Below are 19513 nucleotides of genomic sequence, written 5' to 3' on the forward strand. Positions count from 1 at the left end.
ATTATGCCTCTGGAACGAAAGTTGGTTATTCTGAACAAAAGTAAAATGTCCTGATTATGAAAATATCAATCTTTTACTTCTGTCATGTCTACATCAAAAGATATATGCATTTTTTAAATCCCTTGTTTTTATGCAATATGATCATATGTGGTTGTAATTAGTACACGCATATGTTACTTAGACATGTTTTCTACTCAATGATTTCCTTTTATACTCCAGATTGCTTTCCTATTTAAGGAACCAACAGTAATCTCCCATCATGGCAGAGTCCCAGCAAACTTGGTATCGTTTTTCCATTGCAAGGAGAGTGCTTCCTGGTGGAAGCACTCTCTTTGTTCATTACTGACATCTGCTATCGTAAGTTTCATTCAGGCCAACAGCATGAACAAGAGGAATTGATGGTAAAGTATTTCCATTATGAAGCAATACTGCTTTCAAACTTAACTTTGATGCATCAATGAACAAACACCATTCAGAGGTATTGTGATCAATGTTCAGTGTGTGTATAAGTCCAACGATGTCTTTGCAGATGCACATGTTGTTTTCCATTGCAAAATATCTTGAAAACTTAATTTCGCTTATGGTGTATTGTAATGTTTGTACATTTGGCGAGTAAGATCCACTGTTGTAGTCTGGATCTGAGTAATTCAGCCTTCTATTTGGGTAAGCCCAAGTCTTTGATCAATTCACTTAGTTCTTCTTGTTCAATGTAGTGTGGGATCTTTTCTTTTTCCTGCTCGTAGTCCAAATCATGTGAAGTATTTGGTTCCGCGACATCTGGTAAAACGATTTCTTCTGTACCTTCATCACTACTTCCAATACCTCAAGATTTATTCTGTACTCAAGATTTCTTCTGTACCTTCATCACTACTTCCAATACCTCAAGAACTGCCAGTACCTGTGCCACCTTGAGGTGGCATGGGTACTGGCAGTTCTTTACCATGTGGCACTGGCCTAATTGCTGATGGGATATTTGATGCAGTGCTTGCTCCTTTTGGAATAACTTTTATTTTTGTCATGCAGAAATAGCAGTCGTTGACATGATTCTTGGGCTTGCACCACACCATAGGGGCAGCAAAAGGTATTTCCAAAAAAGAGCAAGCACTGCATCAATGACATTGATGCAGTGCTTGTTCTCAGTTTGCCATATAACCACAGCCTTAAGTTCATTGTACAAGTAATACAACAGATATGTGGATCCCAATTTTTTTCTTGGTCACTAATCTTGCAGTCGAAGTACAATGAATATTCAACTTTTGTGACATTGTATATTTTCTTCCTCTGAGTTTTTGGGATTAAATGTCCACAAACATAACAGAAGTTGTCTGGGTGATTGATACAAATTCTGTGCTTTGTCTTCTCCATTTTAACAATTCATTAACCTAAAAACAGTAAAAGGCCTGACGTAGCCCAGGTCAGGAGCGAGAGTGAATAGCATGCATTCCTTGAGTGGACCGGGGTTCGAGTCCGTGACTACTAAATACGATAAATATTTGTATTGGCGATTTATTGTAAACTCTACCGACTTGGTTGTCGTGCTGGAGTATAAACAGAAAATTTATTTATTTATTTATTTAAAAGCAATTGGTAAATTTGAACAGAAGGTGAATTCTTGTAGTGTAGTTTATCATACACTATATATTGAACAGTTGAATGATGTAATAAAATTAATAAAAATACTGACTTGTCTGGAAAAGTGCATCAAAATCAAAATATACTATATTGCAAGAACAGTAATGATGTATAGTCAATCCTCGTATAACATGTGTTTACACTACACTATTTATAAATAGGGCAACGATATTGGGTATAACACGAACCGAATGCACTTATGCACGATTTGCCTTTGTGTTTACAAGAAATGGCAGTCAAATGCGGAAACACCCCAACGGAACACAACACGATAGCAATGAAGAGAAGATTCCAAAAATGTATTTGTTTTTTATATCAGTGAAGGGGAAACACATTTCACCATAATATAAAAACCCACACAGTTGCAGCTATCATTATTATTGCAAATGCAATTAGATCGAGTTTGTTACCAGTTTATAACAGATTCCACTAGCAGAAACTCAACTGGAAATTGTTTTTATAATTTTATGATAGTAACCCTAAGAAATGTGTTTTGGTAAAATGTGAGCTAGTGAGGTGTTAATAGTGTCTCTGCCTTTATGGTTTGTTTATTCAGTTGCTACACGTGCGCAGCTTTGTTTATGTGTATCAAGCTTGCCTCCTCATTTTGTAATTGTGCTTTATTCCCTAAAAATGAATAAAATACCTAAAAGGTGTGAAAAGGAAGCATCCTAGTGAAGACACTACAGGTTCAGAGAGAAAAAGAAAAGCAATATCGATAGGAGGCAGACTAGGTCAAAAATTCTTACCCAGGAAAATTTGTAGCGGCCTCATACTAGCGTTTATGGCCAAAATCACACTTCTGGCCTCTGGCCCAGCGGGGTTTCCCTGGTAAGGCTTATGGCCAGACCGCCTGTGTTAGAGAAAAATTATGAAATTGTGAAACATTTTGAGCAAAATGAAAGACCATGTGATATTGCACGTGCTACAGGCCTAAATGAAGCAATACCAAGAATTAGAAGGAATGCAGAGAAAATAAAAACAACTTTCCTAGCAGGAACAACTCAAAGTGTAATAAAATCCATTAGATCAAGACACAAGAATTGGAAGAGATGGAACGGCTGTCATCTGTTTGGGTAGAAAATCAAACAAAGAACAAGTTTGCTTACAATAGAAGCAAAAGCATTAGCAATATTTTATTACGTAATTAAATACATAAGTATTTTATTATGATTATTTATTGTGTTTGGTAACGATTTGATTACAAATGTGTGTTCAATCTTAGGTGGTCAGCACCTAACCCTATTTTTCCCATAGGGCCTGTTATTTATATTGCAAGATTTTGCATTGCACGAAGGTTTCTAGGAACACAAATGTCATTCTATACGAGGACTGACTGTACTTGCTTAACTTTTAGCCAAATAAACAAAAGTTAATAAGTTTAAAAATTGTATTTCAAACAGTAATGATATCTTTGTACAGAATCCAGTTATCTTTCTATATCTTAAAACTGAGATGTGATAGGAAATTTTTATTATTGATTTTAAATTCTATGTATAAAACTTGACCAGAAACAACCATTGATTTGCTGGAGGTAAAAATCATGTTGGGTAGTGAATTATTAATGTGTTATTGTGTAGAAAAAAAAAAAAAAAAAAAAAAAAACAGTATTGACAATTAAAAAAAAAGCATTTTTTATGAATAGTGGAAATGCCAATTTTTTTTTTTTTTTATTGTCTAAACAGAACTTAATTTTCAAACAGTTATCTTCTATTTTTTTGCCATTTGCCATTGTTAACATTCATTGTAAATAAAATTATTTATTCTTCTAATTAGGTTTTCTGGTTTTTTTTTTTTTTTTTTTTTTGACAGACTTGCAAATTTCATGAATAGTAGTATTAATGTTATAAGGCTATACCCAGGCTATATGCAAATTCATGATATCTCTTTAGTGTTCTTATAATGTACAAGATACAGAAATAAATTGTTAAAAAAAGACAGAAAAAATAATTACAACTTTTTTTTTTTTTTAAGGTAAACATGGGAATATCAGTAACAGAGTTTCGCCTTAGATGGCACTTTTGGCAAGATGAGTGTAGGCAGCAATTAGAAGATGAACAGTTTTCTGGAATGTCACAACTAGAAACAATATGTAGGGTATGTATGAAAAAAATGTGTGTCAATAATATTTTCATATTATTATATTTTTCATATCACATGGGTTTCCAAATTAGATTGTGTAAATGGAATTTTTCTGATGACTATGTTGATATGTTAAAAATTAAAAAAAAAAAAAGTCATAAATATCTGTCAGCTTATAAGACACTTTTTTCCCCTCTTTAAATACCTTAAAAAATTGCCCTGCATCTTAGATGCTGAAAGTGACAATACAGCACATACGTGAAACCGAGAGTTAATGTATAGTAGTTAATTGGCTGTTGTTGAGGTAACAAATGAATTCCAGTTATATATTTAAGCCCTAACCAATATCAAGAAGGCAAAATTATACTATTGGATTTAAGCTAAAAGTAGTACAATATGCCAAAGAACATGGGAACAGAGCAGCAGAATGAAATTTTGGACCACCGCATACTGAGAAGATGATTCGTCAATTGAGGAAGCAGGAAGTTTTATTACAAGAAGCGATAAAACAAACTACACCCTTCATAAAATTCCACCTAAATGGTCAAATTTGGAAGAAAACTTGTGTAGTTGGATAATGGAACTTTATCCAACTACAGCAGTTGTATTGCAGTGAGTACTAAAATAATATTAGTAGAAGCACAGAACAGAGCAGCTGATATTGGGATAGATACACAACTTTAAAAGAACTGAATCTTGGTGTTATCACTTCCTGAAAATAAAGGGTTAAGTTTACACACAAAAAGTAGAATAGCCCAGAGAATGTTTTCTGAGTACGAACAGAAAATATTAGATTTCCATAAATTTGTCCTTAATGCTAGAAAATGAAGCAACTACAAAGTGGGGTCCCCATGGATTGGTTCTTAGACCACTGTTGTTTCTAATTTTCATAAATGACATCAACAATGGGATAGAAGGCTTTATGTCAAAATTTGCAGATAGCATAAAGATTGGTAGAGTAGTTTAATGATCAGTGCCAAGCAGCACTCCTTCTGGATGACTTGAAAAGACTGCAACAATGGTTCAGAAAAGTGGCAGCTATGTTTTAATTTATGGAGACCTCATCTGAAAAGACATTGGGCCTCTTTAAAGGATACAAAGACGTGCAACTCACATGGTGAGATTGACGAATGGGTGACCATATGAAGAAAGACTCCAAATAATGTGGGCAACAAAGCTTGGAAACCAGGAAACCACCTCAGAGGTTTATAAGGCTCAGAGTAGGATTAGTGAAAATATCAAAGATTGCATTTTCACTTTTATAGAGAATTCCAGAAATCATGGCATAAATTCAAATTACAGAGGAAGAGGTTTAGACTAGATAGTAGGAAGCTTTCTTTTAGTCACCGAATTATTGATTGCTGTAAGAATTTGCCTTCACGGGTAGTTGAGGCTGAAAGTTTGAATAAATTCAAAGGTCAACTGGATAGTTACCTATGTGAGGAGGCAAGCAAATAATTTGTATTTTCTTATCTTCTCTCTCTTTTTTTTTTTTTTTTTTCCCCCCAGTGCAGCAAAAGCCTCTGGCTTCACTATATGGCTATTACTATCATTTCTTTCTCTTTAGTGGCAGTGTAATTTTATTAGTGGTGAGTGCTTAACATTTTCTGTTTTTTCAGTTACTGCATTAGGGCCTCTGTGATGCGATATTATTGCTTCTGCATGCTGACATTTGAGTGAATGCCTCTCATTGTTGTGATAATTTGCATTATGTTTGAACTGCAGTAATATTTGCAGCTGTAGTAACCAAGGGGGCCCTCTGATGCGATTACATACAATGGCCGTCAATTATTTGTTCCTTGCTTTGTCTTATGTCTAATTTTCTTTTGTGGTTGGTTTTTTGTTTCTTATTTATAATAAATCACTTTTTTTTTTTGGCCTCAGCATGGGCAAATGGCACTAGTCTAAAATTATTAATTTGCTTATAACTTTGGCTGTGTATTGCTTTATATTTAATGTATTTTTTTTAGATAATTTTTTTTTTTTAGATATGTATTCCTTCCATATCCTTCCTTTTCTACTTCTGTCCTTGTTTATTTATTTGTTTCTTTGTTCTTCCATACTTTTTTCATATTGTCTCTATATTATCTACTATATATATACACACTGTGCTGCCACTTTATTAGGTACACCCTGCTGTGCACATGAATGGTTTGTCCCACAACGTTGCAAATCACATAACCACAGTTGTGGATATAAATGCAGCAGAACAACCTTTCTAGTATCAGTTAAGTGTACAAACCGTAGCAAGAATGAGGAAAAGGAGTGATCTAACAGACTTCGAATGTGGCATGGTAGTAGGTGCAAGATGTGCTGAACAAAGCATCTCAGAAATGGCAGTTCTCCTGAACTTTTCACACACCACAGTTTCAAGGGTGTATCGAGAATGGTGTAACGAACAAAAAACATCCTATCAACAGCGCTCTCAGGAAAGAAAATCGCTTGTTGATGAGAGAGAGAGAGAGAGAGAGAGAGAGAGAGAGAGAGAGGTCAGAGGAGGATGGCTAGAATTGTGCAAGCAAACAGACGGGCCACAATGTCACACATCACGTCAGAATACAATCTTGGTGCGCAGAACAAAATATCACAATGGACCACTAGTTGCACTTTGTTGCGAATGGACTACAACAGTTGGTGGCCAAATCGTATACCTTTTTTTTATCAATGAAGAACAAGAGAGCATGCCTCCTGTGGGCACAGCAACACCAGCACTGGACTATCGAAAATTGGAAAACAGTTGCTTGGTCTGACAAGTCGAAGTTCCTGGTGTATCATGTCGATGGACGGTTCAGAATTTGGCAAAAACAACATGAATCCCTGGACTCATCATGACTGACGTCTACTATGCAAGGTGGTGGGGCAGTGTTATGGTGTGGGGAATGTTTTCTTGGCACACGTTGGGTCCATTGATACTCATAGATTCACGTCTGAATGCCACATCGTACCTTAACATCATTGCTGATCAAGTGCATCCATTCATGTTGACAATTTATCCTCAGTCAGATGGTTATTTCCAGCAGGATAATGCACCGGTGCATAAAGCCCGAATCACTATGGAATGGTTCCAAGAACATGACAATGGCTTTTCTTTGCTGCAGTGGCCCACTCAGTCCCTGGATCTCAATCCTATTGAACATCTTTGGGATTAGCTGGAAAGGGCTGTTTGCTACAGGCCTACACCTCTGTTGAATCTCAAGGAACTGCGTGACACACTCATGTTGGCATGGTACTCCATTCCTGCAGAATGTTTTCGGCATCTTGTTCAATCCATGTCTAGATGAATTCAGGCTGTTTTGAAGGTTAAAGGAGGCTCAACACGCTACTAGGTAGGTGTACCTAATAAAGTGGCATCACAGTGTATATAGAGAAATAGGTTAGATAAGTGTATAGGTAGTGGTTGCTGACCTGTCATTTGTAGTTACAATGGAAAAAATTAAAAAGGGCCTGAAAAATAAAAGTAGATTATTTAAAATATAAATAAAATTAAATCAAAATATATAAATGGTACTTAATGCTGTAGGCCCTAAGATTTAACTACTGGTTAATTGCTGTCTTCCCCATCACACAGGAAAGGTTTATTTTGACCAATTTATACCTTTTTCATCCCCCCATACTCAGGTTTGCTTTAACTATTATAAATTCCCTAGCTAACTTCTTCGGTCTCATTGTGTTCGCCCCTCACCATCTCCTGCCAGCCTCGACAGTAAGTTGTTATATCCTGACTATATTCTTTTATCTTAAAATTCAAGTATGGCTGTTTGCTGGTCATTCAGTTTCTCTTTAACTGGAATTACTTGGTTTTAATTTTGCATTTCAATTTTTCTGTAACTGGAATCAATTGGTTTTGTTCTTTATTCCTTTTCTTTTTGGTCTCTGTTGGGTCGGCTATGATATATATATAGAAACAGAGGCCTTGCTTATTGCTGTGTTTCCTTTAGTTTTGGTTGCTGGCCCCTGATGATGTAGTTAAAATCTTAGGACCTACAACATTAAGTACCATTTATATATTTTCATTTAGTTTTATTTATTTATTTAATCTGCTTTTAATTTACAGGCACTTTTTAATTTTTTCCATTGTAACTACACCTGACAAGTCAGCACCACTACCTACACACTTATCTAACCTATTTATCTATATTTCATTATGGTTACTGGGCATTTCTATTGTTAAATAGTACTTAATGCTGTAGGCCCTTTCTAGAGTTTTGTAGCCTTTCCCGGATCCATAAATCATTAATATATTTGTTCGTTCTTCTAAACATTATGTTTTTTTTGTATTAATTATATAATATATATATATATATAGCTAACTCTTGTATAACACGATAGGTTCCTATAAAATGTCGTGTTGTGTGAAACCGTTTTATACGGGACTAAGAAAAAGTACAAAAAGGGGGACTACGTTCCAAAAGCTAACAAAATGTTAACAGAACCTTCAAAAATACACCATTCTGGATTTCCAACAAGCTACCTGATAATATCTACAGTGCTACAGTATGTGGCACCTCTGTAGCCAGGTGGGCAGGAGCAGCAGTGCTTAGCACACGCTTCTTGATTAGACCGGAGTTCGAGCCCGTCACCACCAAATACGGAGGATGCGGAAAGGTCAAGGGAATGACCACCACATATTCCCAGAGCAATATGGCCTTAGTTGCTAATGCTCCTAAAAACCAAATAACAACAACTGCTACAGTATGTGTCCTGAAGTTTCGAATTTCCCACAGAGACATAAGCCAGAAGGTTCTCAGTTCACTTAATTACTCTTAGCCCATGATCAGTTACCACCATCATCTAGTTAAAATCCATGTCCAACCATTCTTTGCATTCTTTCATTGTGGTTACACAAAGCAAAAATTCATAGGTACCCCTCCCCTGCTGGGAATCGTTTCATCACTCCTGCCATTTAATCTTTACCTCCTTACTAATTCTTCTCTCTGTTTTTAAATCTTTTTTTTACCATATTCTTTCTCTTCAATAGGACTTGACTGAATACTCATTATTTCTCTAGGATTATTCTTGACCATAGAATATTCAAGATATTTCCTTATTATGATTAAATCTGCAGCTACCTGAAAGTACCTGCTTTGCAACACTGAAAACAGTCCAGTAGGCTCGGGTCACTGCTTGTAGAGCTTGCCTCAGAGCTGATATTAGTTGTTTTTTAATTAGGCCCTGCTCTGCTTTGTACATCCCCCTACAAATAAGGCCCCCAGGCACCAGCAGCATATGATAATATTTGGTACAAAAATACAGTTATATAGCAAGTTAAGAGACCTTCCTTTCACACCCCATTCTACTCTCTCAATTCTTATTTTTGAATATAAAATTCTAATCCTTTCTTTAATATATTTAACAATGGGGCAGAAAAATCAGTCTTTCGTCCATCATTACTCCTAATTTCATCACCTGTGCATATTTCAGGGATCCGGCAGGAGTTTGGACCACTGGGGCACTTTTTATACTCAGCTTTCCCTTCAACAGCACCATGCAAGACTTTGCCATAAATAATTCTAATTTATTTTGTTCTGTCCATTTACAAATTCTATCCATTTTTTTGTAGCCTTTTTCCGGATCCAGCTTTTTTCTAGAGTTGCCTCTAATTAAAATTGCGAGGTCATCCACCTAGGCCCCTAGTTCTGACTTGCCCCAGTCTTGACTTAATAACTCATCCATTACTATATTCCATAGATGGGGTCCGAAAATTGATCCTTGAGGAGACACCCTAGTTACCTGCATACGTATCTCATCATATTTTGTTCTTACCACTATTTTTCTATTACTTAAGTAACTTCTCATCACTTTATATAACTACTCTGGTAATTTCATGATTCTGATGCTCCTCATGATGCTCTCCCACCAGATCCTGTCAAATGCCACGCTGTTCACCATTTCCTTTATGGTAGCTTCCAAGGATCTGCCTTTCCAGAAACCAATTGTTTCAAGGAATATAAACTTCTTCCTTCATATTGGACCATACTATGCTAACTAATAATCTTTCAGATAATTTGCCAATAATTGGCAGCCATCTTCTTGTGGGTCTGTACGAGCCAGGCTCTGTAACATCCTTATGCAGACTTTTTATTAGTGTTTTAACTAATGCTTCTTTCCATCTTCCCAGAAACACACCCTTTTGTACGAATGAGTTATAGAGATCCAGGCGTATCCCTGGCCACTTCTCTGCAAATCTAATTATAACCTCTGCTTCAGTCGTGTCTTGTCCAGGTGCTTACCCTTTCTTAATCTACTTTACTGCTTCATTTAACTCCATCTTACTAAAAGAAATCTGCTCATTACTTCCTTCATACACTTCATTCATATGTCTAGCTTCTTTTTTTGATAATCACTTTCATCTTGCTCACAGCCCCGAGGAAACAGATTACTTAATATTCCTTGTACACACTCTTTCCAACCTAAAATACATCTTGCCCAGATGGCTTTATTGTAAAAAATATTTTGTCCGGTTTTATTTTATCTACTAAAATTTTTTGGGTAATCCCCATGCGTGTGTGTCTATTACTCGCTTCTTCCCCAAAATTCTTCCAGACATTTTGCTTGCTTATACGTATTAATTGGACATATTCTCTCCTTTGTTGAATATATTTCCTCTTAAATTTTGTCTTCTATTCTTGCAGTCTAGCTTTCTGAAACTGCCTTTTTAAGCTGAAAACTCTTACCCTATTAACGATGATCTCTACATTCCACAATGGCTATTCATTATTAAGTCTTTTCTTCATTCTCGTAGAGCCATGCAAAGCATTAACAAGCATGTCATTTCCAACTTTGGCCTTCTCCTCTGCTCCACTGCCATTAAATAATGGAATAAAGGATTTCATCCTTACAAGAAGAATTTAATTGACACAGTTTTAACAAATGTTGACCAGCAGATTTGAAGCAGTAATCTAACCAAGGAAAAGAATCTAAACATGGGTTCCAGCACTTCATTCTTCCAATAAGCAAAGTGATGGTACTGCACTGGTTGATGAAAGCCATCTGCCCCCTAGTATTTCCTGGTAATGCTGAGGGGCAGCATTCCTCCATGTGTTATGGAAAAATGCTGCACTACACCTTAACCCTGCTTACTTTGGTTTGCACCTGGGTGGTCACCTTCAGTATATTAGGTACTGTATTTCAAAACATGCACATGCAAGTTATTCCGAGGGTTACTAACAGTCCAAAAATAGTGTCATTAAAGATAAATAAATAGATGAAACAATGGAATGTTTTAAAGTATTAGTTTTCTGTTAGTTTCAGTGAGAACCTGCCAGATACCTTAGTTGAAATGATTTCTCGGTGCCTCCTTAGCCAGGTGGGCAGGAGCACCAGTGCATAGCACACGCTTCATTAGACCGGGGTTCGAGCCCGTGACCACCAAATACAGAGGATGCAGAAAGGTCAGGGAATGACCACTGCATATCCCCGGCGTAATATGGCCTTAGTTGCTAATGCTCCTAAAAACCAAATAACAACAACAACAAATGTTTTCTTTGTCCCTTATAAAATTCTCTCATAAAGAATAGGAAAAGCATGTGATACCTATTCTGAAATGGGCATTGATTTTTGGAGTGCATATATACAATTTTAGATTGAAAGGACACATTACTACTGTACATCCAGAACTTCTTACAACACTGAATCTTTCAAATTCGATTGCTGACTACACTATCCAAGCTATTCCACCAGGAAGGTTGGGAGTAAACAGGGATTCATTCTTAGTGCAACCCTGTTTCCTATAAAGATAAAGAACAGGTACCAAAGAAAATAGGCACCCCCTATACATGATAACTTCAGCATCACTTACCATTCCAAACACATGAGAGCAGTCAAAAGCCAATTGCAAGGAGCTGTCAGTAAAGTCAGCATATTGGCCAAATGCAATGGTTTTAAACTTTCTGCACATAAAACTACTAGCATTCATTTCAGTAGTATACATCCTACAGTCAGATCCAGAGCTAAAGTTAGATGAGCAACTAATCCCAGTTGTGCCAAGCATTAAATTTTTAGGATTATTATCCTAGATAAAAAAAAAAAAAATGAACCATTATAAAATACCTGAGAATAGCATGCTTAAATAAACGAAACACGTTGAAAGTATTATTTGCAATAACAGAGCAGATCATGTTATCTGTGGAACTGATCAAAACATTCTGCTACATCTGTGTTGAGCACTAATAAGGTTCCACCTGGATTATGGAACATTAATTTATTACTCAGCTAAACCAAGTACTCAATAGTTAGACTTTGTCCATCACAGCAGATTACTTGTAGCTTTAGAGATATGATGTACGTTGCCAGTACAATGTCTGTATACAGAAGCTTATGAACCACTACTACAAAATAGGCATCAAAACTCATTCATGACCATTCTGTACAGAAATCCTATATAGAAGAGCCCAACCATTTAACAGATGTGTAAATCACCTACATGATTTACTCCAACATTTTGACTTAAGCTTAGAAAGAATAGCAATTTTGCCCAAACCTCTAGCTTCACCTTTGAATGCCATACCTCCAATCTGTGACCTTCACTTCCATGAACAAGAGGGAACTCTCTATCTGGACAACAGTATCAGCAACTTCATGGAACCCACATGGCCTAATTTCCATGCAAGGAAATTAGGCCATATACACAGACAGGTCCAAAATGGAAGACAGAGTTGCCCTGCAGCTAGATTTCCTCCTTCAGTACTGTCACACAGAAATACTGACATAATGCAGTAACTGTGCTGCTGAGCATGCCATAAAACTGACCATTGATCAGATATGGCCCACTTCCATTCAAAAAAACACCAGCTTCACAAGCCCTGCAACATACTACTAAAATAACCAATCTGATCCTGTGGTGAGTCCAGAACAAACTGACCCAACTAGCAGCAAAACAAAATAAAACTATAAAACTGTTAAATTCTGGGGCATGTAGGAATAAGCAAAAATGAGCAAATGGATGAAACAGCAAAAGCAACAGCATGTTCAATTAGTGTAAATATTAAAATACCGTACACTGACTATAAACATATCATCAAAGCAAGTGGCATGAGACAATGGCAGCACACTTGGCAAGAACAAACCCACTGTGAACTACTACAGATTAAAACAAATAACTCTGGAATATTAGCAAATGATCAAATAGACAGGAGGAAGTGGATCTAGCAAGGATAAGAATTGACACAAACATTACTCAGTCTTACTTGTTTATGGCAGAAGACCAATCCCAGTACCACAACTGCCATTCAAGGTTAATGGTCTCCCATATTATACTTGTGTCCAAAATTTACAAGAACACCAGATAGCCTGTAGAATGCTGTTCAGAACACAGGATAACTTCTCATTACAACTAATATTAGGTAGTAGATTTGATGTAACTGATGTCTTTCAATTTCTTAAAATTAATAAACTATTACCAAAAAAGTGTAACGTGTAATGCCAAGCATAAGATACTGCAGCAAAGTCCTTGTTAAAATAAACTTCTACAACAAAATTAAACATAGAAAATAAACCATAAGTTTGGTACACCAGTAAATATCTAAACAAACATATGCATATGACAGACTGTAGTGACATTGATCACCAAAAGGTTAAGCTGCTGTTTATTTGAAAGAGACTCCACCTCGTGTCTGATGAGGGACAAGTAAGTTGTGGAACAGTTTCTCATAGCACTGCCTCATATTTGAAAGTAAAGACAGATTAATCTTTTTTTTTTTTTGTGATTCTGTTTGTTGGAAAGTAGTGAAATATCAGGGCAATTCATTGTGAAGATGAAGTTTACAGTGAGCAATAAGATCATTGGATTAACTAGGCAGTTTATGGCCTATGGCACAAAATCATGAAAGATAAGGCAGTTGTCTTAATTTGATATAATTTCAGTAAGGTCAATTACCATTAGCTGTGTTGCAATTTTGACCTTCTAACATTTTATATAGTTAATTAAACTATATAAAATTATATAGTTTATATTTATATTTAATGTATTTTTAATATTTTATTGCATAAATGTGTAGCTGGATGAAATATAAAATGAATAGCAGAAAAGAACATAGCTAAAATTTTGAGTTACTTAAAGATTTAAACTAACTTTGATTGCTATTGTGAATGTTGAAACAAATATTTTTTAGAATTATTGCACGCACTCACTGTATTTCCAGTCTGAATACTTGCAATTTTCAATTAATCAGTTTTTGAAAAATGTCACAGCTTAAATGAAAAGAGCATTCTGTACAAATACAAAAAAAATTCACACTCATGCCATTTTTAATAAACATTCAATATACAGTCAAACTTCCTTATAACAAATTCGATAAATCCAGTTAAAAAATTCGTTATAGAGAAATTTTGTTATATAGAGAATCTTTTTTATTATAAATTATCTAATTAGAAAATGAAAACGAATCTACATTTATTTTTAATGTATTTTATTTCAAAAACATACTTATTTAAATTTCATTTACACGATTTTTGCCGGTATCACAAATTAAAAAAATCTTTAATTTTCATTTGCACAGTACAATTAAAAAATGTCTGATTCTCAAAGAAAACCTCACATTTATTCAGAGCATTAAAAACATATCAGTAATATTTTCACAAAACTGTAGAGCCAGACGAACTGTTTTAAATGTGTGAATCATTTCTTCGTGAGTTGGCTTTTCTACGGGTTGTTCTGATGCATCTTCAGTGTCTCGTTAATTTCTTTGTGATCATGGTCGCAAATAACACTGTTCAGCAGTATTTCATCTTCATTTGAATGTTCTGTTGTAGTCAGATCTTGATCTACATAAACATAACTATCCAGTGTTATTTCATTTTCGATGTTTCCAGACGATTCTAATAATGTCCGAAAGTTTTTCAGTTGTGAAAGGGGCAGTTCATCTTGTTTGTCCAGTTGTTTTTCGACTTCTGTATTCAGTACAAATCCCGCTTTCGAAAAACAATTTTGAATAGTGTATTCAGTGAAATTGTTTGTCCAAACGTTTGCCAGTTCAGAGATGCAACCTCTAAGGTTAATTGTAAACTTCAAGTTTCTATTTTCTGATAACGCATTGAGAACCTTCATTATTTCAATAATGAAATTTAAAATTTTTAATAATGCCTTGGTCCATTGGCTGGAGTTTTGACGTTACGTTTGGTGGTAAAAACAACAACTTCACGCTTTTAAGTTTGGCAGAAATATTGGCAGGATGTGCCAGCAGTGGTCTGTTACGAACACAATTTTCCTTTTTTCTTTTGTTATATGCTTGTCTAGTTTTAATATCCATTCTTCAAAAATATCACTTGTTATCCATGCTTTTTTATTAAAGGTGTAGTCAATTTCCAAAGATTTTGTGCCCCTAAAACACCTTGTGTTTTTGATTTTCTGATGACTAAAAGTCATAATTTTTTGCTTCCTGTCATATTTGCTCCAACTAGCACAGTGATTCTTTCCTTGCTTTGTTTTCTGCCAAAACATTTATCATCCTTAAACGCAAGTTCTATTCGGTAAACATTTAAAGAATAAACCCATTTCGTCAGCATTAAAAACATCCTTAGGTTCATATTCTTCCAAAATCTTCTTTAAGGTGTTGTTCCTCCAACTGTTGCAATCTTCTTCGCTTACCTTAACACTTTCTCCACAAATAACCTTTTCCACAATTCAGTGGCGCTTAAATTTATCTAACCACCCAGTGCTCGCATTAAATTCTGTATGTCCAAGGTACTGTGTAAATTTCAGAGCTTGTTACTTAATTATTGGACCCGATATTGGTATATCCTTTTCACTTATCATTTGCACCCATTTTAGAACAGCTTTATCAACATCTTCATATATACACAACTTTATTCGCTTCTTGTCTGCTCCTCCTCCTCCTTCAATTGCATTTAAAATTGATTCTCGATTTTTTAAAATCGTAGATAAATTGCTTGCAGGTATGCCATATTTCTCTGCAATATCTTTTTTCTTAAAACCCTGGTGAATATAATGAAGAATCTTTACTTTATCATTAGTACTTAAACACTTTCTCTTCGACATTGTTTCCGCAACTGTAAAAATTACTCGACTGCAGCTCTTGCCGATACATATGCTGCAAGCTTCACTGTAGTACAGCCTACTCAATAACGTTCACTTGCCAATTCAACAGTATCACGTGACCTTTCCTATCAATCACTATGCTGTATATTACTTTTGAGAGAAAAAAAAAAAAACAAGCACATAGCCTATGTGATTGATGACAAATTGTTCTAAAAGAACGAATTTAAAAAAAAAAAAAAAAATTCATGAAAACCATTTACTGGGAGTCCAGTCAGATGAGAGCAGACATATCATATAATGATTGACAGGAAGGTCACATGGTGCGGTTGAGGTGAGAAGTGAATGTCACTCAGTAGGCGTTACTAAAAACCGACTATGGAAGCATTCTATGTATTGCCGCTGCAGCACGCTAAAGATTTATTGCAGCGAATTTCGTTTCCCCTTAGCCAACATCAATTTACAAATCTTCCTTATTTTTTGTAAAGTTTATGACCACTTTTAAGAAGACTCATTTGGTTTTATAACTCTTAACAAAAATGGAACAAAGACCCTACTACGGACATCAGTGGCCACAAGTGTTCACTAAAAGGATGATTAATTCCAGGTGCTAATGAGCAATTTCGAAGGGAAGGAGGCCGTATATTTTAGCAGCTGTTTAGCAGTAAATGCTTGAAAAATCTTCAAAAATGCTTTTACTAATTTTTTTTAAAAATTTGTTATAGAGAGACTAATACTTCGCTATATGGGGTTAATTTTACATGTAATTTTGTTTCAAGTTACAGTGTTTTGTGAAAAAATTTGTAATATAGAGAAATTCATTACAGAGAAGTTCCACTGTATGTTTTTTTAACTTTTGGTCCCTAGTTTACAGCAATTCATATTCAACTAGATGTTTAAAATTTCTTTCCCCCCTATGAAATGAAGTTACACGATATCTGATCCCCCTTCCTTCCTCATTAAATACATGCCACATTAATACACTGTGATGACTTTTGTTAGTAGTAGCTCTATTTAAAGATTTTTAATATCTGGTGATTGATGAATGCTGATAACCAGATAAAGAATATTTCTTTCTCCTGTTTTATCTCTAAAAATTCTAACCTAGAAAGCAGTCTTCTAGAAAACCAACTCTCTCTCTCTCTCTCACATTGTTTTTTGTTCTCTTCTGCACCTTTCTCAGCTCCTAAAGAACTTGAAAACAAACCACTTTTTACATTCCATGTTTATTTGGGTCTTATGATAATTTCTGTAGGTATCTAAGCAGTTTTTTTTTTTTTTTTTTATTTATTGTATGATGTGATCGGTACACGAAGGAACCAGTTTTTTCCTGCTTCCTTCGTGTATCATGGCTGTGAGATCCAACCGGATAGTATGGCACCATCGTGATATCCAATCCTGTGGCAGGAATTGAACCAGTGACCTCTGGGTTGCCAGGCAGGCACTTTACCCACCCGGCTAGCCTGGTCGGCATCTAAGCAGTCATCCTTGGTGACACTTATTTCAAAAATTCTTTGTTATTTATATCTTAAACTTGGTTCTTCATCAGGACCTTTCAAATTATGCATAGTTTATTTTTATTTTACATGGAAAACTCAGGATTTCAATTCTGGACAACATTAGAGATTTTGTTATAGGAGAAAACACTTTTTATTTATGCATGCTTTACTCCCTTATTTATGCTAGTAAATAGTACCTGGTGAGCAGCTACACTTCTTGTGTGTAATTTCACCCACATTAGATTTATCTTTTATTCAGATTGATTTCAAAGATTGATTTATAAATCTCTAAAAATCAGATAGTATAAGGAATTTTTATTCTTTATTTGTATTCATTTTCAGATTCTCTGTGGAGATAAAGAAGTTTTTCAGGAACTGTGGTAAGTGTCTGACTCTTTCAGTTTATTCACATTGCAAAAACATCATAACTTTGTATAACTTTGTAATACATATTAACCGAATTTTGTAATAAATGAATATATTTTCAAAGAAAAGCCTATCCTTTTGCAGGGGACTGGTAATATGTGCTCCATATAAACAAGTACTTTGTGTAAACCAGGATGTATTAATGAGATTTTACTATATATATAGACACAATACTTGATGATGCACAACCCAAAGAACAAGCATGTTTCAGAAGCAGCTTTAGTACTCTGGATCACATCCAAATAGTGCAGTGGCACAGTGAATACAACTATCAACTTCATCAACTATGAAAAAACATTCGACTCACTTACAAAACAAGCAATAATAATGCCCAAGTCCAGTGTTCTGCATCCTTTTTCTCTTTGCAGCACACCTTAAGTTATCCGTGACACAACACAGCACATAAAATATTAATCCCCCAAAAAAACATAATTTACGGCAATGTTAATATAAATATGCTATACTTCACAGTAGAATCAATTATTATTGTTACAACAAACCAATAGAAATTGGATCGTGCATATATTAATATTTTATGAACCCTGCAAAAGCAAAAAAAAAAAATGCGTCTATACCCCGTATGCATGAAAGATGTTTTATGTGTAAAACATCTTTAATGACACCTACTAAATTTCAAACAGCTAGAACTGAAATCATGAACATGTAATTTATGCTCACACACACACACACACACACACACACACACACACACACACACACACACACACACACACACACACACACACACACACACAACTTACTCTACCGAATCAATGTTTGGAAGAGGTTAGGCTCATAGCCTTTGATTGCAGCCATTTGTTGAATAGTATGATTGAAACAATTGTTACAGTCATACTATCATGTTGGATCATGTTGCTTTGTCACAAATTACACATGCAGCATTACGAGATTTGCAAGAAACAACAGTATCCATGCATAATATGCCATCAAAACTGTGAATTGGCTCAGGATCTCAATGAGTACAGGCGTGAGATAGTAATACTGCACATTCCATTTCACAATGAGGAAACAGATACTGTCAGATATGAAATATGTCAAGATCTACGATGAAAATGAAGTGCTCATACTAGATCGTAAATTGTATGTCAAGACAACGACACTGGTGATTCTAATGAAGCATGCGGTAATGAGCTGCATAGCCTTGTAACACAACTGCTAGAAGAAGACCCCTTTATAAACTTTTACAATCATCCAAACAGCGAGATGAATGAGGATCTACAGCTTGCCACACTCAACCAACATGGTTCAATTGCAAAGAAACGCGAAAACTTGATGACCAACAAGGGTTCTGCAACTTAATGAGAATGGCCAATGACAAGCAAAAGATTACATGTAATTTGGAGTCTGTTATCTCCCAATTGCGAACTGATTCAAATCTTCTTGACCGGCCCTGCTAGTTGCAGAAAAACATTTTATGATTTGTCTCTTGATGAGGAATATAAAACCGGTTCAGTAATACAGATGGTACTGTAATGCCTACATTTGTTTCAACTGGTAAGGCTGAAGCGTATGTAATGTAATGATCTTGGATTTGCTCAGAGCTGACATAAAGCAGCTCTGAGCACATACAAGATAACTGCCCTCAAGATATCCATTTCTCTGGTTACCAATAGGTTTCTGCCACAGGCGGCAATGGTTAGTTCAAAGCCATCTAAACGCTATGCCCCAAATCATAAGTGTTTTTCTGCAACTGGCTGGTTTATGCCAGTTCTGAGCACATCCAAGATCCCCTCCCATGATCCTTTTGCTTTAAATGCTTTACTTTACTGTAAATTTTGCAAAGATACCCAATTCTCTGGTTACCAACAGGTTTCTGCCACAGGTTAGCCACCTATGTGGTATGCTGTGAATCATAAATGTT

The 19513-nt window shown here is 35.5% G+C and overlaps 1 protein-coding gene across 1 annotated transcript in view; it reads left to right on the forward strand.

The window, feature by feature from the left end:
• Nup75 (nuclear pore complex protein Nup75) overlaps positions 1–19513 on the forward strand; it is a 459526-nt gene that overhangs the window by 169818 nt on the left and 270195 nt on the right. Inside the window, exons 10-11 of the mRNA XM_090389073.1 lie at positions 3607–3729; positions 17548–17585. Coding sequence (XP_090245199.1) covers positions 3607–3729; positions 17548–17585 — 161 coding nt within the window. The remainder of the gene's footprint in view (positions 1–3606; positions 3730–17547; positions 17586–19513) is intronic.

This window comes from Mastigoproctus giganteus, chromosome 14 (genome assembly GCF_048544385.1).
Source record: "Mastigoproctus giganteus isolate SK-2022 chromosome 14, ASM4854438v1, whole genome shotgun sequence".
Classification (NCBI taxonomy): Eukaryota; Metazoa; Arthropoda; class Arachnida; order Uropygi; family Thelyphonidae; genus Mastigoproctus; species Mastigoproctus giganteus.